At 49.8% G+C, this 25,628-nt stretch overlaps 1 protein-coding gene across 2 annotated transcripts in view; it reads right to left on the bottom strand.

The window, feature by feature from the left end:
* Klhl29 (kelch like family member 29) overlaps nt 1–25,628 on the bottom strand; it is a 280,806-nt gene that overhangs the window by 23,432 nt on the left and 231,746 nt on the right. For both annotated transcript variants that reach the window (XM_090337382.1, XM_090337381.1), the window contains one exon: nt 400–538. In XM_090337382.1, the coding sequence (XP_090193508.1) occupies nt 400–538 (139 nt within the window). The remainder of the gene's footprint in view (nt 1–399; nt 539–25,628) is intronic.

Raw genomic sequence — 25,628 nt, forward strand, 5'->3', positions numbered from 1 at the left:
ACCTGGCGTTCACTTCGACAGCATTCCCCATCCCCATGGCTCTGGGGTGGTGGTGTGAGGGGCAGTGTGTAGTGGTCCCTTTAAAGTAAGAGTCTATAGTCTTCCTCAGTTGAGGGTGAGGCTTGTGAGCCACAGAAGTAAGGGGACGGATCCTGGTAGGGGCAAAGGTGTCATCTACTGGGCAGAACCCTGCGGGCCTGCAGGGCTGTGTGTAGGGCTGGGGCGGTGGCTGCTCTGAGTCTGTGTGTGAGGGTATTGGGGAGGAGGGGAGGAGAGATGGCTACTGGCTCTGTGACAGGGAGTCACGCTTCAGGAACCTGCAAGAGAGGGGAGGAGAAAAGCGACACAAAAGCGTCCTACAAAGGAACAGACCCGACCACAGCTGGAAGGAAGGCAAACCTTTGAATCAGGTCCTTGAAATACAAGCTGCAGGAAGCTAGAACATTTTGGTGGACTTCAAACTCTCTGCCTTCAACAACAATTTTCAGGTCTGTAAACGCTTTCGCTCTGCGCTGCTGGTTCAATTCCTTCAACATTTCTGCAGAACAGAGAAGACAGACAGGGCCAGGTTCCCATTAAGAGTTTTTGTTAAAAATTATTATTATTTTAATTTTAAAAGTTTCTTTTCCCCCAAGAAGTAGAGAAATAGAAAATATTTGATATTGTTTCTTGGCAAGACTGGCTTAACACTGACAGTTAAAAGAAGTCACAAACATAATGCATAAACAAGCAGCCACTGGGACCGGCTACATAACCAAAGGAATAACAACTTTAAAAAGCAAAAGAACCAAAAAACAACCCCCCCCAACCCAAAGCAAAACAAAACAAAAAACTAAATATGATTAAAAAAAATCAAGCCCAGAAATCGAAAGGTTTGGGGGAGAAGAGGGGAAGATTCCCATATTGACAATTAGAAACAGAGAATACATTATCACAGACAGCTAAGAACTGTGCTATAACTACAGAACAAACTGTAACGAGCTCGCCAAATGCCAATGGGTGCCGATGTACTGGATACCAAGTAAAGCATGGCATTGTGAAGTAAGATGGGCTGGACATGGTTCAAAGGAATAAAAACCACAAAACCTGCAAAAACAGCATCCATTCTGTTAGACCCAGCCATGGTGTGGGAGCGAGCTCCTTGGAGGGTGGAAACCCCAAGAGAGGAAGAATCAAGTAAGGGTTTCACAAGCCCCCTGCCTCTACTTCACACTCAGGGGGACTTCTTGGGGGAAGCAAGCAAGCAAGGGGCAGGGGCTTTTCACACCTTCCCCATTTCCTGAGCCAGCCTCTTATGCCCCCAGCCTTCCCTGATGGCTCCACGCTGGAGAGCTCGTTTGCAGCCCCCACAGCTCTCAGAGGAAGTGACCTCTGGGGCCTCCCCATTTGGTGTGTACCTACCTTTGCCTGGAGTCTTGGCCAGCCGGGACTGGCACAGACAAGAACCCAGCTTGGGGCCTTTTAACCTGAGGGTTTCAGAGACTTTTCCCAGACCCACCCCAAAAGTTGGAAGGGAGGAGGAGTGAAGAGTCTGCCAGCTACCTGGTTAGATGGCCAGTGCTCCACCCAGCCCAGCTTCTCCTGGCTGACTGCCTGAGACATCCCTGCCCTTAGCATTACTAGGACATCAGAGGTCTAGATCCTTGGGTCAGACTGCCTAGACTGCCACCCGCCAGGTTAAGTGGAGACGGCGATCTGGAAGTTCTCCTGCCATCATCTGAGCCCTCCACGTTACGGTGGCCCCTCATGCCATTCTGCATTCACCCCTCTGGCATGCCCTGCTTCATACTGACCAGTGATTCGGGGCTGGCCCATGGGAGCGAGTGCCAGCCACCCACCCACCTGCTAAGACTCTACAGAGCCCAGCCCTGCCTCTGACACTGCATGTCCTCGGACTCTGAACAGCTTTCTATTTCTGCAGAGTGAAGACAAAGGCTGCTGCTTTTGCCTGCAGAGTGAGGAGGCTTAGGTGATGCATCCTTACTAGGGGCTGCGGAAAGGTTCTATGGGTGGGCCCTTCTTGACAGGGCTCTGCTGAACACCAAGGGAGACTGGTCCCAGAGAACTGTACACCACAGGCAGGCAGGAATGAGGTGGTGAGTCTGCACTCTTAGAGACTGGACCCCACCACTCACCAGGCTGATCTGCAGATCAAAGGGATGCAGTGGTAAAGTTCTGACTGGGACTTCCAGACAGTGAGCTGGGTCCTGGAGCAGGGAACAGGTTCTCTAGAGGTCAGAGGTATACAAAGTCTGGGGTGAAGGATGGGGGAATGTATGGAATACATGCAGTTGAGAAGACAGGCTGAGGAGCAACCTGTCACCTGGTTGGTGAATGGGGCTGGATCCCAAAGGATTTGCCATGGGAGCTGGTGCTTAATTCCAGGCTGGGGATTCTGCCTAGGGGCATGCCAGGCTAAGAATGGATTTTGGATGGGAGGTCATTTGCCTCAGAGCCAGACCTGATGGTGAACCTGAACCCAGCCTCCTGTCAGCTATGTGAGCTTAGAGAAGTGAATCAAATCCCAGAGCCTCAGAAACTGGCATCACTAGGGACAGATCCAAGCTAGTTTGTAAGAAGAGCTTTTTGTGGCCAAGGCATGAAGAAGGCCTAATTGTGACAGTAACTGAAGGACAGAGAAAGTATTAAGCATGAAAAGATGGGCCTGGCATACAGGAAGGGAGAGGTTTGGGGGTGAGCCTGTGGGGTAAGTAGAGAGAGGTGTAGGAGGCACTGGTTAGAGCTTTGGGCTAGAGGTGGCAAAGGCCAGGCAGGACAGCTCAGGGTGTCCTTCAGGTTCAGGCAGTATCGCTCAGCTGGCATGTTCTCATGTACCCACATTCCAAACAGTCTCCAAGTGTGTGTGTGCATGTGGGTACCAGGCTTGGATTCCAGGCTGGGTGCTCTCTTAGCTTTTTAGTGGAAGGTTGGCCTTTTGTTCCTTGTGCTATAGACCCCCACTTCTAGCTTTTTGCTGTTTAACTGGAGAGAAGCACCTCTCGGATGTGACTTCTTGGGGCAGGATTCTCACCCTCCTGAGGAGCTATGATTATGACAGCATCTTTCTGAGTGAGGTGACATAGGGGAACATTCCAGGTTGGGTTTCCACTGTTCTGGCTTTGCCAGTAAGTGGTTATATGACCCCAGCAAGCCGCCTCAAATCCCTTATGCAAAAAGGGTCAGGGCCACCTGTTCTGTGGGCCATTGGTGATTCTGTTGCAGTCAGGGGGAGCCTCTGCCCATAACCTTGCTAAGGTACTGAGGGCCAGGAAAACACATCGGCACCTACCCAGCTCTGTCATCTGATCTGGATCTACTGTCATCTGATGTTTTGAAGATTTTCATTTCATTTCATTCAAAGTCTTAGCATCGACTCTATCCATAGCCCCAGTCCTTGCAGCTGCACCAACTGCCTTGGGAATCTCAGGGCCAGAGCTAGACCTGGCAAGAATGTGCCCGGGATTTGGGTGTTACTATCCTACAGATGGGTGTTTTCCAACCCTGTTCATTGCAGCACTATTTACCATAGCTCAGATATGGAACCAACCCAGATGCCCCTCAATAGATGAATGGATCAAGAAGATGTGGTATTTATACACAATGGAATTCTATGCTGCCATCAGAAAGTATGACATCGCCCCATTCATAAGGAAATGGAAAGACTTGGAAAAAATCATATTAAGTGAAGTAAGCCAGACCCAAAGAAACATAGGCTCCATGGCTTCCCTCATTTGTAATGATTAGTACATGTCCGGAATTCTCCTAGCAGAGGATTACAATAGCTCAAAAGCTATGTACATATGGCCACATAGGCTAAGCAAAATGAACTCTAGGATATGGAAACAGGAGTTTTACCTTTGCAATTGTTGTTCTTAATGTACTATGTGAGGTTACTTATTTTCTCACCTCCCCCCTATGGTTTATCTCTTGATGTTACTGTATCTAACTCTGGTATCTGGTATATTGTATATATGTTTATTCGAAACAGATAAGGGAAGGGGAAAAACAAGTTGATTGGGAGGAGGGAAAGTGGGAGAAAAACATGGGAAGGGGTATCAATGTTCAAGAAGTAATAAACTTACTACCTGACAAATGTAACTGTAACCCCTATATATATCACCCCAACAATAAAATCCAATAAAAAAAGATGGATGCTTCCTGCTTCCTATGACTTTCTTTTTCTAGAAATCTAGATTTAATAGTTGGAGGACGATGATTCACTTCTAAATGAGTTTTTCAATTTATGAAAGCACTTTCTGGGGGACTCCTTTCCCCAGCAGGCCTGGTGCATTCCTGCTGCCTACAGAGTGCCAGGCTGGCAGGGAGGGGCTGCAGGTTGCACAATGCCTTGAAGCCACAGGAGGAAGCCAGGATCTGCAGGCCCGAGTGCAAGCATCCCTCCTTGCTCTTGTCCTGGTTCAGCACAAACGCTTATTATTATTATTATTACTATTATTATTTTGCCAGTCCTGGAGTTTGAACTCAGGGCCTGAGTACTGTGCTTGGGCTTTCTCAAGGCTAGAGCTCTGCCACTTGAGCCACAGCACCACTTCTGGCTTTTTCTATGTATGTGGTACTAGGAATCAAACCTAGGTCTTTGTGCATGCTAGACATGCACTCTTAACACTAGGCCAAACTCGTGGCCTAACAAACGCTTAATTTTTTAAGGTGATGGTTGAAAACGTTCCAAAGAAGTAGGAGACTGGCACAGGGGGTGGGGGCAGTGGGGCACAGGCACCAGAGTGGAGGCTAATCCCAGGAAGAGTCTTTAGAATAAATCTGCTGCGTCCTGTATGTTAGAACACGATTTAGTGGCTCTAGGATTCTGGGAGCAGCATGGTCCCAAGACCCTTGAGAGGAGTTAGATGAGTGACTGCCAGTGAGGGCTTTGATGTCAGGGACTATTTGCTGGTCCTTTTGGTTTTGAGTGGGATGTATCCCTATGCCTGTAAGACGATAAGCAGTAGCCTTGCCCACAAATGCGTCTCCCCTTTGGTTTGCTCTCTGATTTGGGACCCCCTACTCTCACTATTGAGACTCTCTGGCAGAATACCCTGAGCTGCTGTCCTCTCTGACTAGTCACTACAGCCATCTCTAAGAGTTCTCCATCTCCTGCTGTGTTTACTGTAAACCTTGAAGGCTGAGCAGAGGCATCAAGGCCCTGTGCTCTCCCCGGGCCCAACTTCTGCCTTCATTCCTGGTGGAGATGCATCCTGCCCCAGTGAAACCTCCCTGTGTCCCAGGCAGGTTCACTCTCACAACTCCTATTCCCTTTGCCTGGCTCTCTCCTTCCTCTTCTTTATCCAGCCAATCACCATGCATCCTTCAATGCCAGTCCAGGTGTTATTCTGGGCCAGGCCTCTTTGCCTCCTTTCTTTCTTCCTCCTGCACACTCTGCCCTCTGCCTTCTCCCACAGCCTCCTCCAGCATCCCATGACACCTTCTTTATAGCATACTGTGCATTGTAATTATTTATGTACACGTCTGCTTCTTGCACTAGATGGTATTTTATTTATATTTTTATCTGCAACATTCAGCTCAGCGCTTGGCATATATATAACCCATATGGTAAACTGCAAACATTTCTCTGCCATTGAGAGGCAGAGGTCATCTCTCTACCCTTTGAATCTTGGCTGGCCTCATGACTTGCTTTGGATCATAAAAGTGTGGTGGAGATGACCTTGTGTGAGTGTGAGCCACAGCTTCAAGGAGATTTGCTAGCTTTTGCACACTCTGGGGACTCCTGCTATTTCCACCACGTGAATGAGCACATGAGCACGGGCTGGGACTAGCGTGCTGGAGGACAAGAGAGGAATGGAGCAGAAATGAGCTGTCTCAGAGGAGCCATTGACACCACCCCTGCAGGTATCAGGTGTCAGCACAGCCTCACCTTGATCCACGGAGCCTAGCCCCAAACTGCCAAACCAACAGTGGTTGTTTTAAGCCACTAACTTGTAGGATTGTTTGTTAGGTGGCAAAAGCCAATTAATAAAACAAAAGGCAGGAATATGATGGACTCAAGTGTTCTAACATCTTTCCCTGGTTGTTTCTGCTTTGATAATTTGGTGTGAAGCTATTTCTTAAAGCTATCTTTTTTAATGTAGTAAAATGTGTCATCTTGCCTGTCTTAGGCATAGAGTTCAGGTGTGTGAAATACAGTCACACATATGTGGAACCAATCACTTGACAAGAAATTCTGTGTCCACGAAGCAATCTTTTCATTCTTCTAACCCCTGGCCACCATCATTCTTCTCCCTCCTCTGGCCCTGGAGGCTGCATCTAAGGCAGATCAGGCAATATTTGCCATCCTGTAAATGGCTGGTACATTTTACTTAGAATATCTTCAAGGTTTATCAACATGGCAGCACCTGTCAAATACCCTACCGTAGGTAGGTGGGTTGCTGCCACCTTTTAGCCACCGTGAGTAATGCTACTCTTGGACTATTTCTTAGACCCAGTCTTCCAATGCCATTTTAAGTAGTTGGTGTGAGCTGGGTACAAGTGGCTCATGGCTGCAACTCTAGCTACTCAGGAGGCGGAAATCCAGAGGATCAGCCTGGGCTGAAAACTATGTGCAAGTCCATCTCCAATTAATCTTCAAAAAGCTGGGCTTAGTTGGGCCTGGTGGCTCACGCCTGTAATCCTAGCTATTCAGGAGGCTGAGATCTGAAGATCATGGTTCAAAGCCAGCCAAGGCACTAAAAAGTCCATGAGACTCTTATCTCCAATTAATCACCAGAAAAACTGGTGCTGTGGGTCAAGTGGTAGGGTAGTAAGCCTTGAGCTGAAGAGCTCAGGGACAACACCCAGGCCAAGAGTTCAAGTCCCACAACTGACAAAAAAAAGCTGGGCTGGAGGCATGGCTCAAGGGGTGGAGCATCATTGGAGCAAGCATGAGGCCTTGAGTTCAAACCCTAGTATCATTAACAATAACAAAGGGTGGGAGCATGGCCTAGTGGTAGAGTGCCTGCCTAGCATGCATGAAGACCCTGGTTTGATTCCTTGGTACCATATACATAGAAAAAGCTGGAAATATTGCTGTGCCTCAAGTGGTAGAGCTCTAGCCTTGACAAAGTCCAAGGACAGTGCTCAGGCTCTGAGTTCAAGGCCCAGGACTGGGAAAAAAAAGCCCCCAAAACAAAAACAATAACAACAAAATCAAACATGAATGGTTGGTGTGAAGTGTTTTCTGTGGGCCTGGCAGTAGGGAGGGGCCAGGAGAGGACCCAGAGATACCAAGGGGGCCTGCTTGGGAATTCAGGTTTCGTCTGGAGGAGAATGAGTCTACAGACAGACCCAAGACTGGAAAGGAAATTGCAGTCAAACTTCTGCTTTTTTTTTTAACCAAATGACACAAGTTATTTGTCAGAGACTAATGGGCTCATTCCAGCTAGACTAGAAGGGTTGTCCAATGTGGTAATAAAGAGGAAGAGATGTCAAATATTAAAAGGCAAAGAATTTCAGTGGCTTTGCAGCAGAGAAGTCCATTAAATCAGAGCCCTGAGAAAGGTTGTACAGCCAAATAATTTTTTTTCAGAGCTCAAGTAGGAACCTAGCTAGGTGATAAATGCTCCTGGTCCCATTGGTATTTATGACACATATTTGATAAAGGACCGGAAAAAAATTATAAACTCAGAACAGTTGGGAAATATACTGAGAAAGCCCTGTGAAGACTGTGTCATGTTTGCCTAGAGGGTAATTCATCCGGGAGCCGAGGAGTGGCCACAGCAGACACGGTGGGGACAAGTGGGGCTCGGGGCAAATATTCTCACATCCATCTGATGCTCAGCATGGCTCTGCCTGCCAGGGAGGACAGGGAGCCGTGGACAGCCTCGGAAGCCCAGTGCTGCCTCTCTTCCACTCGCAATGTGATCCCATGTGCTACCTCCTCCATGTTCTTTTCCCAAGAGCTTAGCCTCAGAATTGACCTTGACTCATGCAACTTCCAGTTAAGCCGGAATCAAACCACCTGAGACCCACATGTGCAGCTTGAGTCAGAAGGAAGCCACAACAGACTTGGGTTTAAGCCACAGCTGGTTCCATGTAAGTGAATCCTTTGAAAGACTCACTCCTTGCCTGTTTTGGTGAAGGCACTTTGTGGTTGTCCTGCTATCCAAATAGAAATCCTTGCAATGTAACGGAAGCAGAGAAAGTTCTTCAGACAGTTAGACCTCTAACCAGTCTTTTTTCTCACGCTGCCCAACTTTGGGACAAAACCTAGTTCAATAGCGAGATTCAGTAACCAAGGTCCTCTGTGCCTATGGCCCTCTCTGTGCTATGGCCCCCTCTGTGCTATGGCCCCTGGCCCAGGACGCTGTGTCTCTAGGATTAAAATGAAGAGTGTCTTCAGTAGGAATATCCTTTTTTTACTCCCCATGAAGGTACTGGGGTGAATTCAGTGTCATCTGCTTGTTAGGCAAGTAATCCATTATTTAACCTGTGCCCATAATCCTTTTTCCTTATTCTTCAGATAGGATTCTGCCATTTTGCCCAGAGAGGCCTGGGACTGCCATCCTTCTACTTCTGTCCTTCATGTAGCTGGAATTACAGGTGTATGCCACCATGCCTGAGTTCACTGGAACATTTTTATCTGATAATTATTTTTTTCTTTTGGGTCAGTCATGGGGCTTGAACTCTGGGCCTGGGCACTGTCCCTGAGCTCTTCAGCTCAACGTGAGAGCGCTACCACTTGAGGAGCCACAGTACCACTTCTGGTTTATTTGGTGATTAACTGGAGATAAGAGTCTCACAGACTTCTGTGCCCAAGCTGGCTTTGAACCGTGATCCTCGGATCTCAGCCTCCTGAGTAGCTAAGATTACAAGTGTAAGTCACTGGTGCCCGGCTTACCTGCTAGTTTAAAATGATATATAATAATAAGACTTTTATCCTTAGACTATTTTAAAACCTTTACAAAACATGGACATTTCCTTTTTTTTTTTTTGCCCCTCTGGATTTATCTTGCATCTCTTAGACCTAAAGACTGACCAGAAGCAGAATGTATGACTGAGAGACCTAAACCGAGTCACACAGCCACTATCATCTCACTGTAATCCTTTGGAACGACCCCTTCCTCTTCTAGGGTCCACCCAGCACCGAGAATGTCTTGGTACGCATTTCCACCCTCCTCAGTGTGGGCTCATCACCATTATTACTGTTGCTCACAGATTCATCTTCTCTTCATGTCCCCACTTTCCGACTTCATGCCCCATATTCCTGTTCTTTTGCTTTGGTTTTTCTCCCCATGCCCTTTTTGGGCCAAGCTTCTTAGGGTCCAGTGCATCCCTTAGGCCTCAGTTCAGATTCCGTCCTGTAAGAATTCCTACAGAACTCTTCAGTTATTTGTTCTGCCCTGTAGTCCAGGTGATGTTGCTGGTGCTTAGTGACAGCAGAGGCCTCTGGAGGCCTCAATCTCCTTTCTAGCCTGTGATATCCGGCAGGGCTTACTTCTCTAACCCCCCCCACACCCCAGCATCTAGTACCCTATATTGCACAAGAAGTTCCTCTGTGATTGGAATTGCTTTACAGACACATGTGGACAGTGCTAAGCATGGCAGTCTGTAAATATAATCCAACTGAACTGCTGGAAATGTCCTAGTTGGGTAGACTGGATGGAAAGAATATAGAGGTCCAGTCCCTTCTCGTCCAGGAGGTGCTAACAACACCAGCAATAGCCCCACAAGAAGAATAATCTGCAGATGGCAAAGCATGGGCCTAATGTTCCCTTAAAGGACTTAGTAGTCTTCTTTGGGGGGGGGGTAGTTAATTATGTTCAGTTCTAGTGGCTCTGAAGAGCCTGCAATGGCCTCTGTAAGAAATACTAATCACCTCAGCAGCTTAGAGCCCTTGGGACATAGCCCGGGTGCACCAGCCTTTATTATACAGATGAGATCCTCTCATTATTGCTGCCTGAGAAGGTTAGGATCTACCAAAACACAACCAACAGCTGGAGCATTCATTGACAGGCCTTGCCTGGAGAATATAGGGGAGGAGAAAGAATGGGGAAAGGTAGAGGCAGAGTTTCAGGACCTCAGCATCAGACAAGGAACTTGGTTAGAAGGTAGTAATTCCAAGGGAGCAAGGTAGACACCTGATGGAACAGGGAAGGCCACAGGGCAAAGCCCAAGCCTGTGACTGGGGGAAATGTACCTGGCTAGTCAAACATTAACCACAAGTAGTCCTTCCAATCTCCAGCAAAGAATTTTCCATTTAGCTCCTTGGAGGCTGGAGATGGAGGGGACGAAATAGGGAGATCTCAGGGCTTTGGAGAGCTGAGTGAGAAGGGCAAGGCCAGTGATGCGAAGAGTTCTCCAGAGAGCTGGGACTGTCTGCTGAGGCGGGGCGGGGCTCAAGCTGTGAATTAAGCTATCAGGTGAGTATGTTTAGGACCCTGAGGATCTGCGGCTGACTTGGGAGGGAGGGAATTGAAAGCCTGAAGATGGGATTTGGATGGTTCAGCTGGGAGACTGAGGCAAAAGGTATTAGAACGAGCCAAGGAGCAGGTATCTAAGAATGGCCCTACAGTCCTGTGTGATGGGGACCCCCACATAGATACCAGATGGGGGGTGTTCTGGTAAGGCAGCTGTCCTCAGGAGCAGGAGAGGTTGGGATCTTGGTCTAGCCTCAGGGGCTGAGTGGAACCCAGTGTCTGGTGTGGGATTGAGGGCAGGAGCTTCAGTCTCTTTTAAGCACTCTCAGATGACGACTTCTTCTTCTTCTTCTTCTTCTTCTTCTTCTTCTTCTTCTTCTTCTTCTTCTTCTTCTTCTTCTTCTTTTTAAATTGGTGGTGAGCTCTTGGAAGGTGGGGCACAGTTCTTGGTTGGAGGGGCTGAAGTCCAGGGTGACAGATCCAATTTCAGCACCTTGGATAGGGATCAAGGGACGCGAGGCCAGTACTCAGCAGTGGATGCATGATGCAGAAGGGCGCACATCCCCTTAGGAGGCAGGTTCTGAGGTTTTGACTTCCTGCAGCCTCCTGGAGCACGAGGAGTCTGTTTATCCATTCATATGTTCACGAGCTATGGGTGTGGACTGGGTGTAGAATGGGGACATATATGAAGGGACATTCACAGGTGCTCCCCAGGAGTGGGAGGGATGAGATATGAACCTTTAGAAGGCCCAGAGGTTGGGAGACTAGAGGCATTGGTGGATTTTATGAGGATGCTCAGAGCCTTGTCTTTTGCATGGAGAAGGGCTGTTAGGAGCTGACTACTAAGTGGTCTGACCCACTGTGCTCCCTCCCGAACTTCCACCTCATGCTATGCTCCATCACACAGCATATTCCAGACTGCATGCCAGCTATTTCAACCCATTCTGATCCTCTTCTCTCGACAGGGAAGTCAGCCAGCCGAAACAAACTCTGCTTGAAATGGGGGTGAGAGTTGGGAGGAGAAGGAGTTGAATGATGAAGACTATCCTGCCTCAGGGACCACAGAGCCCATGGCGACACAGGGTGAGAAGATAAAAGCTGCACAACCAGGTAGCTGTTGAGCAAAAGGCTTGGTGAGAAGGGATGGTGAGCAGGAAATGCAAGGATGGCTATGCCACCAGAGGAGAGCCACACGTACAAGGTGACACATGGCTCTCAACTGACTGTGGCCTCAGTGAGCACAGCAGGTCTGGGACCATGAAGATGAGACTAATTTCCATCATCAAGGTGCCCAGAGAGGAAGGTGCTGCACTGGACACGGGTCGAGCTGCATGCTCAGCAGTGAACCCCCTTCCTGTCTGGGAGAGCTTGCAAAGCTTGGGTATCCAGGTCCAGATACACAAAAGAAGAAGGGAAAGTCATGGGTCTCCTCCACTTTCAGAAAAGTCATTATTTCCAAGATTTCTAACAGCCACAGTCCCAGCAAATAAATCAATAGTTTTAAAGGATTTGCAAGACTTAGTGAGCTGGAGCTGGGAGTACAATCAGCTCAGTTACCCAGGTAAACAGGGAAATGAAACAGAAATGCCAGGGCCTAACAGCAGATCAGAACACACCGGGCCCTACTGAAAGTTCACATTGTAGGATTAAGAGGCAAAGGAGCTGTGTGTGTGTGTGTGTGTGTGTGTGTGTGTGTGTGTGTGTGTGTGAGTGTGTGTCCCTTTTCCCACCTTGCTCTCCTGGGAGAAGTGTCTGTCCATGGTTCTCCATCTTTACTCAACCACTACTGCCATTCAGGGGTGGCAGAACTGTTTCTAGGTTTCTGAGACAGTTCTGCTACGTAGTCAAGGCTGTCCCTGAACTCGTCATACTCCTGCTCTGTCTCCCTGGGTTACAGACATGTACTACCATAGTGGTCTTTTATAATCATACGTAACCTTGGCATCATTAGAGGGGATTAGGAAATCCTGTTAGGACAGGGAGGAAAGCAGGGCACAGACGGGAGGCAGCAGGCCGGCCCACAGGAGCCACTGCTGAGAAGCAGGCAGCCCTAGTCCTCCAGGGAGTCAACCGCTCTCTCATACCCTGTCCACCAGGCACCGACTTGGCACATTCGTCCTGTCCATTGCATTAGCTGACATGCGGTGTGCAAATCAGCTGGGAGAAGGCACTCAGCGCCTGGAGGACCAGCAGGCGGGCTCTACGCACATCCCATAGTCTCCTCTGGGCTATGCCTCCTGGTCTCCCACGATCCTGTGTTCCTTCCTCAGTGGGTGGCCCTTTCTGCTCAAGTCTGTCTTCTGGGAAAGCCCCAGTGGGCAGAAAACTGCCCTTCACTGTGCTGCTGAGACCCCGGTGCAGCCCTGAATGATGTGCTCTGAGCGATGCCCTGGCATTGCTGACTTCAGGCTCAGGTGGGGGCTGTTAGGCACATGGGCCTGTGCCCCCTTGCTCTTCTGGATAGACTTTTCCTGACACGACACCTTTCCTGGGACTTCAGCTGAGCTTCTGGACTTCATGAGAGCCTCCTTGCTCGATTACTTTCCTGCAGTGTTTTTGCTTGACCATCTTTTCCCTGGAATTCTGAACCTATTTGACTCTACACTAAATTCATAACTTTGTTTCTGCCAGTGTGTGGAGAGTAGTTGCTAAATTGACATCTTGCACTGGCAGGGAAACCCGTGCTTGGCTGTGGGGGTCCCTGTGGGTTCTGGATTGCTGGGGTAGGGGGAGGACAGCTTTATTTGATGTGGGCTAAACTCATGGTACAGCCTCATTATGCTCTGGCCACTGTGCCCCAGGCTGGCTGAGGATGGGCAGAGTGGGCCCTTGGTGGAGGGGACACCATCCTCCATACAGACACAAATGCTGGAGAGCTGAGTCCCACCTTGCTGGGCTAGTCTACGTCCAGGCCACTGCACAATCATGGTACACCTCTGAGAACTGGCGCTGTGTGAGAGGGAAGGAGAAAGAAGTGACTCCACAGCCTTGCACCCTGCTGTCCCTCCTTTGGGAGTTTTCTTGGCACATTGGACAGCTGCAGACACATTGCGTCCTGGTCACCAGAGCAGGGAGATGAGGATGTGTTGGGGCTGTGGAATGGCTGAGAAGGATGGACCCAGACTTCTTCCCCACAGCTGCTCTCCTCTCATCCTCGTCCTTCAGAAAACACCTATTCATCCTGCACAATCATGTTCGGTGCCACTCTCTGTTCAACCATTCTATTTGCTTATCTCCACTTCGGGGGCTGCTCAAAGGCAGGGCCCCCACAGTGAGCCCTCTAAGGCAAGGGCAGAGAGATGCTGGATGCTTATAGGTCTTGGGGAAGGCTTGAATGAGTGACCTAGGGAATAGACAAACAGTTGCTGGATTTGGAGATGGTGTTATGGAATGGAAGGAAGGCTCTCAGCTGGATTTGGATGAACAGGATCTGAATCACCAGCCCTGAAGGAAATGCTGTCTTCAAGTAAAGAGAGGAAGGAAAGCACGCGGCGCGGGAACGCTGCGTGAGAGACAAGGGGGAATGAAATCACAGAACAAGAGAAAAACAAATGTGAAGGCCCAAGAAAACCATACTAAGAACTTAAAGCCATTTCCAGAAATCCTGTCAGTCTTTCCCCTCAGTAGTGCCTACCAGGGAAATAAACAATGAACTTTGCAAGCCCAGTGCCTGCTTGCTAGGCTTGGAAGGGGGACACAGGAAGGTGAGGGGGGGCTAGGTGGGCTTATTCCAGGATGCATCTGGGAAGTGATGAAATTATCAGCCTGGCAGGATCCCTGAGGTGTCTCAGTATGTGTCTCAGCCAGGGCAGACTTCAGGTTGCCTGGCATTATATACTGAGCACAGTGTCCAGGGGCTGACTGGAGCCTCAGGCTGAGGCTAGGGCCAGATGGATGGCAGGACCAGGCTTCTGGACAGTTGAGACTGTACAGGATGACACCAGGCAGTGATGGAGATGGGACAGAAAGGCAGGTGACCTCACTGTGTGCTCCCTGTGTGCTGGTATTCAGTTGGCACCTTTCATGCTTTACTCAATTTGAGCTGTCAAGTGCCTTCTACCTGAAGGCTCTAAGAGGTGAGGCAAGGGGCCCGTGTTATCAGCTCGAGGCTGGGCTGCTGTGAGCTGACATAGGCCTACTGGGTCTATGCTTCTGTGTTTCAAGTTGGGCCTGTCCATCAGAATCACTTGGAAGCTTTAAAAAAAAAAATTACCGATGCCCAAGCTCTACCTCTAGTCTCTGAGTCTACAGTAGGAATGAGGGCAATTTAGGTACCAGGATTTCCAAAAATGCCCCAAATTTTAATGTACAGCGAAATCTGAGAGGCTCTGGTCTCACATTCTGTCCTGCACTGCTGTTGTTTTTGCCTTTTTATTCTCACTCCTGAAGTGTCCAGATCTATGCTTAGAGCGCAGAGACATTTACTGGAAAAAATAAAATAAAATAAAATTAAGGAACGACAGCTCAAAGAGCCAGCAATTTATGCAAATGAATGCAAATAAATACACACTTTCATACATATGTTTATGCAAATACCCTTGTGGTCCTTGCAAATCATTCATTGCCTGCAAGCAGCTACCTAGGATTTTTTAGTGAGACCAGGCAGGGTGCCTGGGTTAATGACAGGTGGTATTGTGACCTCCCAGAACCAACATCTCTATTACCAAACTCATCACAGAAGCCACCAGGGAACCCAGGTCTGCATACCACAATTCCTCATTCAGGCACTCAAGGCTACAGGCCTGGGAAAAACCAGGATCTACTCAGTGGATACTCAGGCCATTAGGGCTGTGGCAGAGATGACTGTGGGAATTGATGGGTGTCTGAAAACTTGCTTTGGGGACAGCTCTTCATGCAAAGCCTGCACATGCTGTCTGCCTGACTGTACCCTACAGCATGGTTCTCATCAGGAGACCCTGAATTGCAGAAGAGACTCTTCCCAGTCAATACAGAGACAGGAGCCTCCATGCAGCTCCTCCATGGACATCGTGTGTGCATCCCAGCCATGCCAAACAGCCAAGGCTTCCTTAACATCCTGCTCTTGGAGAAAGCTGAGAGGAGCCAATCCCTTCCTCCTATCTCCCTTTATGCTTATGGGATGGCATGTTCCACACGCTTCCTCCCCCACCCCTCTGCCGGCGGTGGAGGGGCTTACTACAGCGATAATGCAATGTAGCCTCGAAGATCCACCTGAGATGGGCAGCCTGGCTTTTGGGGATCCTGGCTCAGTTTGCCTGGCTGGGCGGGTCACATGCAAGTTTGGTTGTTTCATCTTTTGGGAGCCTTTAGGGTGCTGGAATGAGAGCTCTGGAAAGCCAAGGGTCTGGTCTGTTGCGCTGGATGTTGCTCAGTGCATTCTGTGAACTGACAGAAGGAACAAGCATTTCCTCCATCTCAGTCCAAGCCTCACTAGCCCCCCAAATCGTCCTATGACTTTATGCACCCCACCATGGTGGGACCAACTCATCTTCGGGACAAAGGTACACAGCATCCTCTGGTCCCATGCACAGCTCTTACTGGAAAGAGGCAAATTCGCACAGCTCTTACTGGAAAGAGGCAAATTCCCATGTGCAGTGCTCATGGCGATTCTGGCCGTGCTGGTGGTGGGGAGGGGAGGCGGGCTTGCACCCCTTCAGGCATGATGGGAACCTGGTGACTAATGTCTCCATGGAGTGCCAGACGGCAATTCAGGTACAACTCTGACTCGGCAAAGACCTGTGACAGCAACTTCTCAAGCTCAGAACGTTCTGGTACACTGCTAACAACCCACCCATCTAAGCGCTTAACCCACCTGGGGTTCCATGCCAGCGGAGAGAAAGATGCCTGCCACATTCAATTGGGAGATAAAGCTTAGCTGTCTGCTGCCCTTACCAGTCACTGTCCATTTCGGTGGATCTGGCATTCCAAGAGGAAAAAGGGATTCCATACCAGCTGGTTCCAGCTCCAGTCCCAGTCACTCTTGGAATGGCTGGCCAGGTTCCAGAGAGGCCTCAGAAAGCACCATCTCCCTCCTACCTACTGGCTTGAGTCAAGCTTTAAAGAGCAATCTGTTCTTTAATTATTTCAGGCTGACCTCTTACCTCCTCAGCTTTTCTGTGCGGGAGACTCCCCGGGCTGCAGTCACTCAGCTGCTCTGAGATAAGGGACCAAAGGAGATAAGGCGCCCGCCTGCCCGTTTGTCTGTCTGTGCTGGAGGACTGGGAGCCTGGCTGACCCTCACGCAGGCCAGCGGTGGGCTCTCCCAGTGCTCCCCCGCCCCACCCCTTTGTGGAACTTGGAAAGGTGCAGAGAGGGGCCTCTAGGATGTATTTCTGTGACAACAGGAACCATGGAGCAGATTAGAAAACAAGTTCAAGACCAATAGGAAGCAGGAATTCTCCCCCTGACTCTGAGCAGCGACTCCACCTTGTTCAGAACCCCAGGGTAGAGTAGCTGAGGGCCCCCCCAAAACAGTCCAAGGAACCCAGAACCAGCGCAGCACCTACACAGGGCTCAGAGCCCCCCCCCCCCCATCCCAGGGAGAGCCCAGGGTTTGACAGGGTTCGGCCTGGAGGCTACAAGTTTTGATTAAAACCCTGGAGTGCAAGACAGACAATCGGTGGGGGTCCAGAGAATCCTTTCCACCGCACTGTGCTAGCAAGTTGCCCCTGTTGCTTCCAGCCCTTGACTGGCACCTGACAGTGTGCAGGGTATTCATTGTGGTCAGAGCTTTTCAACATGCAATAAAAAGCCTTTTAAAACGCTCCGACGGGAGGTGATTAAGTCTATTAAGTGGCCTTATGGATCTTCCTATCTGTTGCTTTCATAAACAGAGTTGTAGGCGGGATGTTTTATTACGGGCATAAAAATGTCCCACATCACAATGCATAAGCACATATTGATGTTGTATTTCTTTACTGTGCTCCCGCCCCAGTCCCCAGCCACTCCGAAAAGAAGCCACGCGTCTTCCTAATGGATGCTCCCCGTGTTAGGCGGGATTATCCATGGCAGCTTCTGAGTTCTCTTCTGGCAACACAATAGATCACAGGGAAAATGCCCCGACCGAGCGATGTGTCCGTTTGATTTTTTTTTTTCCTTTCCACCTGAATCAGCAGCCCCCAAATTCCAGACACAGCAGTTTAGGGCAGCGGCGCGCGCTGAGGAATTTAAGTCTAAGCATTTAATCTGTTCTTTCCATAAATTTCTGCTGCTTGCGCTTTATAATGATTCTACCAGAGGAAGTTTATTTATATCGCAGATTTCCAGCATCAGCACATTGAGAACACAACGCCATCGTTCAGTCAATAGCTTACAGCCATGTAGAATATCACTCCGGAAATCAAAAGCCCATTTGAAGAAAAGAAGGCTCAGATTAAAGTCACTTTCAGACATCAATAACTTGGAACTGGCTACAGAGAAGTTATAAATAGCCGGCGTGCGCCTATGCAAATAGGCGCTGGCAGACGCGCCGCCTCCGCGCCCGGGGACCTCCCGGCGGGCTGCGCCGAGCGTGACGGCGGCGCGCGGGGCGGGGCCTGGCGGCGCGGGGGGCGGGGCCTGGCGGCGTGGGAGGGGCCTGGCGCGCGGGGCGGGGCCGGGAGCTGCCGCCCTCCCAGCCCGGCGCACTGCGCCTGCGCCCCCCTCTCGCCTCAGCCTGCCTTCGGAAAGGGCTTGAGAGTGGATGGAGTTCCACCCTGGCAAGAGGCTGCAGGAAAACCCCAATAAGCAAACCCGGGGCCGCTTGAGTGATGTCGGCGGCGCCCCACCTTCTAATTCCATAGCGTTCTTCTATGCCCGTGGCTCTTCCTCGACGCCCTCGGCCAGTCCTCAACTGGGACTGGAGGGGTGGGTAAGCACCAGTGCTCCCTCTCCCCCAAGAAGGCCTGCCCTGGGTGCCCATCTCCCTCCTTCCACCCCGTCAGAGACCCACTGGATTATTACGCTATCGCCCTTCATCCTCAGCACCTCCCGAAAGGATTGTTCCCTTTGTACAGGAGAATTAAAAATGGTGCCATGTTTCACATGGCTGCAGTTTGTTGCTTCTGGCTTATTCCCAACACTTCCTTGGGACAGCTGCAGGCCCAGGGGTCCAGGAAGAGTTAGGGATCTTCTGGGAATGGGAGGTCCATGGGTGATAAAGACAAGGGAAGGGATGGTAAGTGGTGGGGTTTGGGCAGGGGTGGCTGGCAGGCATGTGGCTGGTGGAGCCGGTTGGGGTGACGCCATGGAAGAGGGAGCAAGGCAAGACCTAAGAAGTTTGGGGCCAGCCAGAGGGTTTGGGCTCTCCATGCTTGAGAGACTGAGGTAAATTTAAGCCTTTGGAAGACAAGATGGACCCACCGGAAGTCACTGGAACCCCAGGTCGGACTGGAGAGTTCAACTGACTGACCTAAAGCTGCCACAGCCTTAGTGACCCAGGGCTTATTTTGGTCACAGACCCTACTACCATAGAAAATCCCTTCAGGAGAAAGAATGTGAGCACTGTTCAGGAACCTAGTGTGGCCTCACATGGAACAAAGATCCATCAAAAAGAATGAACCATATTAATTACAATAAAAATATATGAAAAAAAAGAATGAACCAGTCAGTGTGCAGTAAGAAGGCAATAAGGTCAAACCCTACAAAAACAACTGCACAAAAACCCGAGGGGGTAAAATATTTGACAAGCACCCTTACCACTGAATTATACCCCAACCCCTGGTTTTTTCAGACAGCATTTCACTATGTAGCTCAGGCTTGCTTTGAACTCATCGTGTAGCCAAGGTTTGATTCCAACTCACGATTACTTCTCCACCTCTGGAGGGTGAAATGACAGACATTACCATGCTTGGCAAGAAGACAAATACTTCAGGGTGACTTTTGCCCAATGATGCACAGTGTTGATCACTTTTAGCTAGTCACTAATACACATAAGTGGTCAACAAATATTTACTAAACACGATTTGTTTGTCAGCACTGAAGAGAAGCAAGGAACAAAGCCTATTAAAAACCTTCCCTGGAGCCAGGTGCAGTGGCTCATGCCTGTAATTCTACCTACGCAGGAGGCTGAGATCTGAGGATCAAGGTTCAAAGCCATCCCAGGCACAAAAGGACCTGAGATTCTTATGTCCAATGAACCTCTAGAAAACGGGAAGTGGGGCTTGGTTCAAGTGTAGGGTGGTAGTCTTGAGCTGGAGAGCTCAGGGACAGTGCCCAGGTCAAGTTTAAGCCTTATGACCCACCAAAAAAAAAAAAAAAAAAAGAGCCTTCCCTGGGAGGCTTGAATTCTTGAGGGCATCTGGTGGCCGGCCAAGTGTCTCCTAAGGGTCAGGGAGACCCAGCTGGTTCAGAAGGGACCATACTCATGTATTGGCCAAAGCTGGTTCTAGAGAGCCCTGAAGACAGCTTTTTCTGGAGGGGCCCCTACCTCTGGCCATAATGATTCATCAGAGCTCCTCTTTCTTGTGGCAGGGCCTGCTCTTAGAACAAGGACTGGTGGTGGCATCTGTTCCTTAGGGGTAAGGTCCTATCTTTCTAGAGACATGACCTGATCTGGGGAGAGGGAATGTGCACTTATGCCTCCATCCTCCATCCTCCATCACTGGAAGATGTCCTAGGCTAGAGCTCTGTCGGGCTGATGTGCGTGGAGAGCATGGCAGGCTGTGCCCTGTGAGCAGGTTCCGCCTGTCTGGCTGGGATGTGGCTGGTGGCATCTCAGAGTACTCCTGGGTGTACAGGGCCTTCACCTGGGGCTTCTTTATTGCCTGGTGACTCCAGCCACCAAGTGCTCCAGGGGAGAACCTGGATTTTGGGGGGGACTGCAGCTTCATGGGTTGGGTGCTAGAGAACAGTTTTCTGAGCCCTTCTCCCCTCTTAGCTGCGCGAACTGGGTCTTGTGAAGAATGTTCCACTTTCCTGGACTTCTGCCTCCCCGTGCTTCTCATATCGGTGTCCTAGAACTCCTCATGGGGCACCCTAGTTTTCTTTTGTCAGTTGTGGGGTAGCTGGAAAATCTTGAGGAGGCCACCGGTGACTCTCCTGGAGGATGAGAAGCCTGGGCTGGGTCTGAGCATCTATGTGAATCTTGAGGGACAGGGGTTGACGGGCCCAGAGGGAGGCAGGAGCAAGTTGGGACTGGACTTTGGGTATAGACTGGGTGTGATCGAAGCACAGTCTCCCAGTTGGGGTACCCTCCATGGAGGCTCCTAGTTCATCCTGCTCTTCCCAGGCCCTGGAAAGGAGCCCTTTTTGGACAGAATGAGTGGAACCCCCATGAGGAGGGATAAGTAGAAGCAAGTCTGGTTAGGGGTGCAGTGGGGGCTTTGTGAGCAAGTGCAGTGCTGTTCTGCAGAGGCCTTGAGGGGCCAGAGGAGGGGAGAAGGGCAACCCTGAGTGACTGTTAGGAGGGTTTGATTAGGGTGATACCTGGTCAGGTGGCCTCTAAGGAGGCTGTTGCATATCTACTAGAAAGTGACTAGGAGGTGATGGAGCCCTGAAGGATGGAGGTCAGCTGATGAGGTAGGAGGGCTTGGGTGTGGAAGACCCTAGTGAGGCACAGCTAACAAGTCCTTCTGGGGACTTGGGACTCCTCACAGCTGAGCACTCTGGGTCCAAGTGAAGGAATCTAGAGCAGCTGCTTCATTTTCCAAATAGTGGGAGGAGCCAAGGGAGGTTGAACTGGGCTGAAGCCAGGCCCCTCCGAGTTATTACATGGAACCATTCACGGTGCCAGCCAGAACCCAGCTTTGAGGATACAAAGTGGACAGTTAAGGTCTTGTATACCCATTCCCATTCTATTCCTGACCAGTGGGGTAAGCATGGGAAAGGAGCACCATATTTAACCTTCTTCATCTGTAAGTGAGGGTCATGATAGCGCTCTCATTTCAGAGCTGTGAGGGTTAAATGGGTCATGCTTATCAAGGAGCCAGAGGGAAATCACCTCAGAGTCTCAGTGTTGCTGTTCACAGGTTGCTCAACTTGCACATTGCACACCTCCAGGGGGCGCCGTTCAGCTCACAGCCGCCACAGGTTTCTTTTGGGACTGTGACAGTTTTCCGGCAAGGGTCTCAAGAAGCAGGTACCTTTTTACATTTCACAGAAAGTTGCTAAATCGGCCACCAGCGGGGGTGTTCTAAAGTCATTCACAGTCGAGTGGGGGAGACAGACATGAAAATAGACCGTCAAGATGCTAGCTGGTGGGGAGGAAGGGTGGAGTCTGCACATGTACTCAGGGTTAGCTGAGGAGAGGGCTGTCTCTCCAAGCTGAGGCTCCTGCCTCTGAATGCTCACTAGGAAGAGGATGCTACAGAAACTGCCTCCTGGGACCCTCAGGAGGGAACCTTGCTGCCAGGCTCTCAGGCTGGTCCCTAGCTGGAGACAGATTAGGCCACATGGCTACAGCTGCAGCTCTAAGTCCCTTTTCCTCTGCCTCAGGGGATCCATGCGGAATTCCTTCACTTGCTGTTCCCTCTGCAATGGGAAAGGCAGGCAGGCGCACACTAAATTTCCAGAAGACCTTGGTGCCATGCTCCCTGGCTGAGCTGTGGCTCCAGACTAGCCCACAATTGAGCAGCCTTCGTCCCGAGCGCTTCTGAAGATGCCTGGAGCCCCTGGCCTCTGAAGCAAGGAACAGAGGCCTATGCCCAGAATGGGGGCATGGTCCCCTTGCGCTGGGCTCTTGGAGGGGAAGTAGACTTTGGTGAGCCTCTCAGGGGTGGGAGGGGTGGAGGTTGAGTGGAATAAAGAGGTGGATGACAGAGTCACCCAGTCTTCCCATCTGCAATTGGGGAGGCCAGACCCAGTCATATGAAAGCTCAATAGCCTATGCTGAGGGGGGCATCTTCCCCTCTCTGGTATCCAGGAGACAAGGCTGCTTCTTGGAAAGGAGGGGTCTTCCTAACAAATAGGCCAGTGTTGGGCTCTGGCTATGGAGTCCAAGAAGATGAAGGCCTCACCCTTTTGCTGGTCTTGTTGGGAGAGTTGCTTGGTATAAGTGGCTGGGGTGGGGTTGGGGTGGGGTGGACATGACAGAAGAAATGAGGGGAGAAGGGGCCAGAGACAGGGAGATGGCAGGCCCATGTTTGGATGGTGTAGGGCCCAATGGCTTTTTGCACTCACACCCAGCTGGCTCTACAAACTGCCCCCAGGCTCCGCAGGGGCCATTTCCCTCAGAGGCCTGCACTATCCCTGAGGCTGCTGTCAGGGAGCTGAGAGGCCGGAGGAAAATGTATCTTCACCTTTCAGCTTTTGTTTCCACCACTGCCTCAGGAGTAGGGCAGGCCCAGGAGGCAGGCAACCAACCAGCTTCCTCTGGTGACAGTGATCCAGTGGAGGGGAGGCAGTTCCCTCCTCCAGAAGCTGCGCCTTGGGCCTCCTGGGAGTAGAAGCCCAGGCAGGAGGCTGGGCCTCCAGCTCTGTCTGCAACAAGCTCTCAGGAGTCCTAGGTCTCCTTCGTGGAGAGAGCCAGGAAAGTTTCCCCATTCTGCTGAGCTCCCTTGAAGATCTCAGCACACGCTTAATCTCCCTTTCCTTCAGAAATGCAGAGTAATTTGCCTGAATGGGGAATTTCTGCATATTTATACTAATGTCTGTGTTTAAAGCTTATGGGACAGGGAATTGCTGAGAGATGTCCATTAGCAATATATACAGACTGCAATTATTCCTTTATGGTATGTGGCTTGACTACAGAATATTTTCTTTCTATGGAAGTACTAGGCTTTGCCTACTGTGCCCCCCAAAATCAATAAGAGAAAAAGACTGAAAAGAGGCAAGAATAAAAGGAGTGTGACCTTTTAGGATTCGGAGAGCCTTGAATACACCATGCCAGGAACTGCCTTTGTCCTCAGAATCTAAATGCATGGGCCCAAACTTGGGGGGGGGATTCAAGATATTTACAGATGTGCATGGGAATTTGTGAGGATGAAAGAATGCTGTCAGTTAATTGGGTTTAGGATGAGCTGGCAGGGTTCTCAGAAGACCTATTTCTGAACTCCATCTGCACCTCCTACCCATTACAGTCCCAGGACAGATGCAGATATTTTATCTGAAATAAAAGAATCCATAGACCTACAGGTTCATAGACCAAAGCTTTCTAGAATAGATTCCAGTAGAAACAAACTCCCTGGCCGATTCAGGTAGCTGGGGGCTGACAATGACATGGTGGCTTAGAAGTCAGGAATGGAAACACCAGCAGGATATTGGAAAGGAAGAGCCCTTCACCTCTGGCCAGGAATTCTGGCAAGTTCCTTCCTTGGGAGTCCCACCTGTACTAACCTCAGTTGCATTTCAAGCCCTACCCAGATTCTCCTGGATTTTCACGTGACTTTTTGGTATCTTTTGCTAATGGGCTTAAGACAGACAAACTCCTAGCAGGTCTCTCAGATACTGGGTATCTTCAGCCTTCAGTTCCTGGGAAGAGATCACTCAACCATACTTGTTCCCAAGACCCAGAGGGGACAATCTTATTTGTAAATTAAAAAGATGAAGGTAGAGGGATGCAAATAGGAGAGCATCTGACTGCACAGCAGCAAACTTCCAGAGACATGGCTCAGGTGTTTTCCTGGGGCTGCCATGCCTCCTAGTTCTTCTCTCGTAGTCTACATGCCTCCCACTGGTCCTCTGCTCTTGGGAGTCTCTACACTGCTGAACAGCTGCAGAGATCCACTGGATTCCAGCCATCCCCCTCAAGGCCCAGCGTCTGCCACTGCAGGTCCCCCTGAAAGCTAGCCTCCACCTGCACACCCAGTCCTCTTGACAGGAAGGCACTATTCTTTTCCCGCCCCAAAATAGTTCCCTGAAGTTGAAGCTGACTTCTCATTGCCTTCTTGTATGGCAATCTCTTCCAAGAGGCGCTGGGGTCCAGAAGAGGGACAGATGGTCCCTTCTTTTTATAACATGGCCAGTCTTTTGAAGTGAAGAGCCATAAACACAAGTTTGTCTTCAGCAGATGTTCTGTGGGCACAACAAGAGCCACTTTGTGCTCTTAAGCAACTGTGAGCGGTGGCAATTGGGGAGGAGATGGAAACTGGGCAGAGCTTTAGACGCATGTTCAGGGGCTCAGGGGCCATGGCACAGCGGCTCCCATCCGGGTTGCAGCAAGGCGCAGGTCTCTACTTAATCAGTTCCAGGAACTGTTGCAGCCCAGGCACCACCCCTTCCCCCTACCCCGTCCATACCAGCTCCACCGTACATCGGTGACCATCCAGCTAATTCTGATACCTTGTCTGAAGGCCAAGGACTAGGAAGATACTCCTCAGAAGTCCAAGATCAGCTGGGTCACTTTCTTTTTAGAGCTATTTAGTCCTATGTCTGTACTGTTAATCTGAAGACTTTTTTTTTTAATGTTTCTGTCAAACAGAGGATAGAGTAAGGGCTTTGTGCTAGCTTGGCAACTGCTTTACCACTCCAGTCACACCCTTGGCTTGATTTGAGGACTTTGCTGAGAACAAGAATATCTGGCCAGACAGGACATCTGTTGAGCTTCCCAGGAGGCTGTGCTAAATGTGGGCACAAAGCCAATTCTTCTAGCTCTGCACTGGTGGCTCTTCATTCTTTGGTGACAGAGACATGAGGCGTCAATAACTACTTCTAAATGGATGTGCTCCTGTTTGGTAGATTTCAAGACTTTCATTCATTTAAAAGGGCATAAGCTCAATTAATAGACCTCATTAACTTCAAAGATGTATCATCTTTGCACAGAATTGGCTCCTTCAGAGGATGACTGGCTCCATTAACTTTATTGCAATACTTTGAATAAGGCATGGGAGATGTAGCAACAGGAAAGAATGTCCAGGGCTTCTGACTCCCAAGCTCTGTCGGCTTCTGCTATAGCTAGGAGTCTGTCTGTAGATCTCTCAAAATGCCTAACGCACTGCAGATTTACTCTGGAAATCCATCCATCCATCCATCCATCCATCCATCCATCCATCCATCTTTTGGAGATAAGGAAAGAACCAGAGTCACCAAATTATGTACAGGAAGACCAGACACACATGGCTAGGAGACATAAAACAGCTCCCCTTGGGGGGTGTGGGGGGGGAGGGAAATGGGTACCAAGACATGTGAAAGGGTATCAATGTATGTGAATTAATGCACCTTCTATCTGGCAAATATCATGTAACCCTTTTACTAATTACAATAAAAAAAATTAAAAAAAAATAAAACAGCTCCTCAGGTACTTGCTCATGTGAACACTAAAACGCACATGATGACAATACAGACCACAACAAGAAGCTTTGAGGGGTGGCATGATGGAAAGGGTATGGTCAATGAAGTCAGGGTGTTTCTAACTCCCATATCTATCCA

This window comes from Megascapheus bottae, chromosome 7, assembly GCF_031878675.1.
Source record: "Megascapheus bottae isolate mThoBot1 chromosome 7, mThoBot2.hap1, whole genome shotgun sequence".
In the NCBI taxonomy this organism is placed as follows: domain Eukaryota; kingdom Metazoa; phylum Chordata; class Mammalia; order Rodentia; family Geomyidae; genus Megascapheus; species Megascapheus bottae.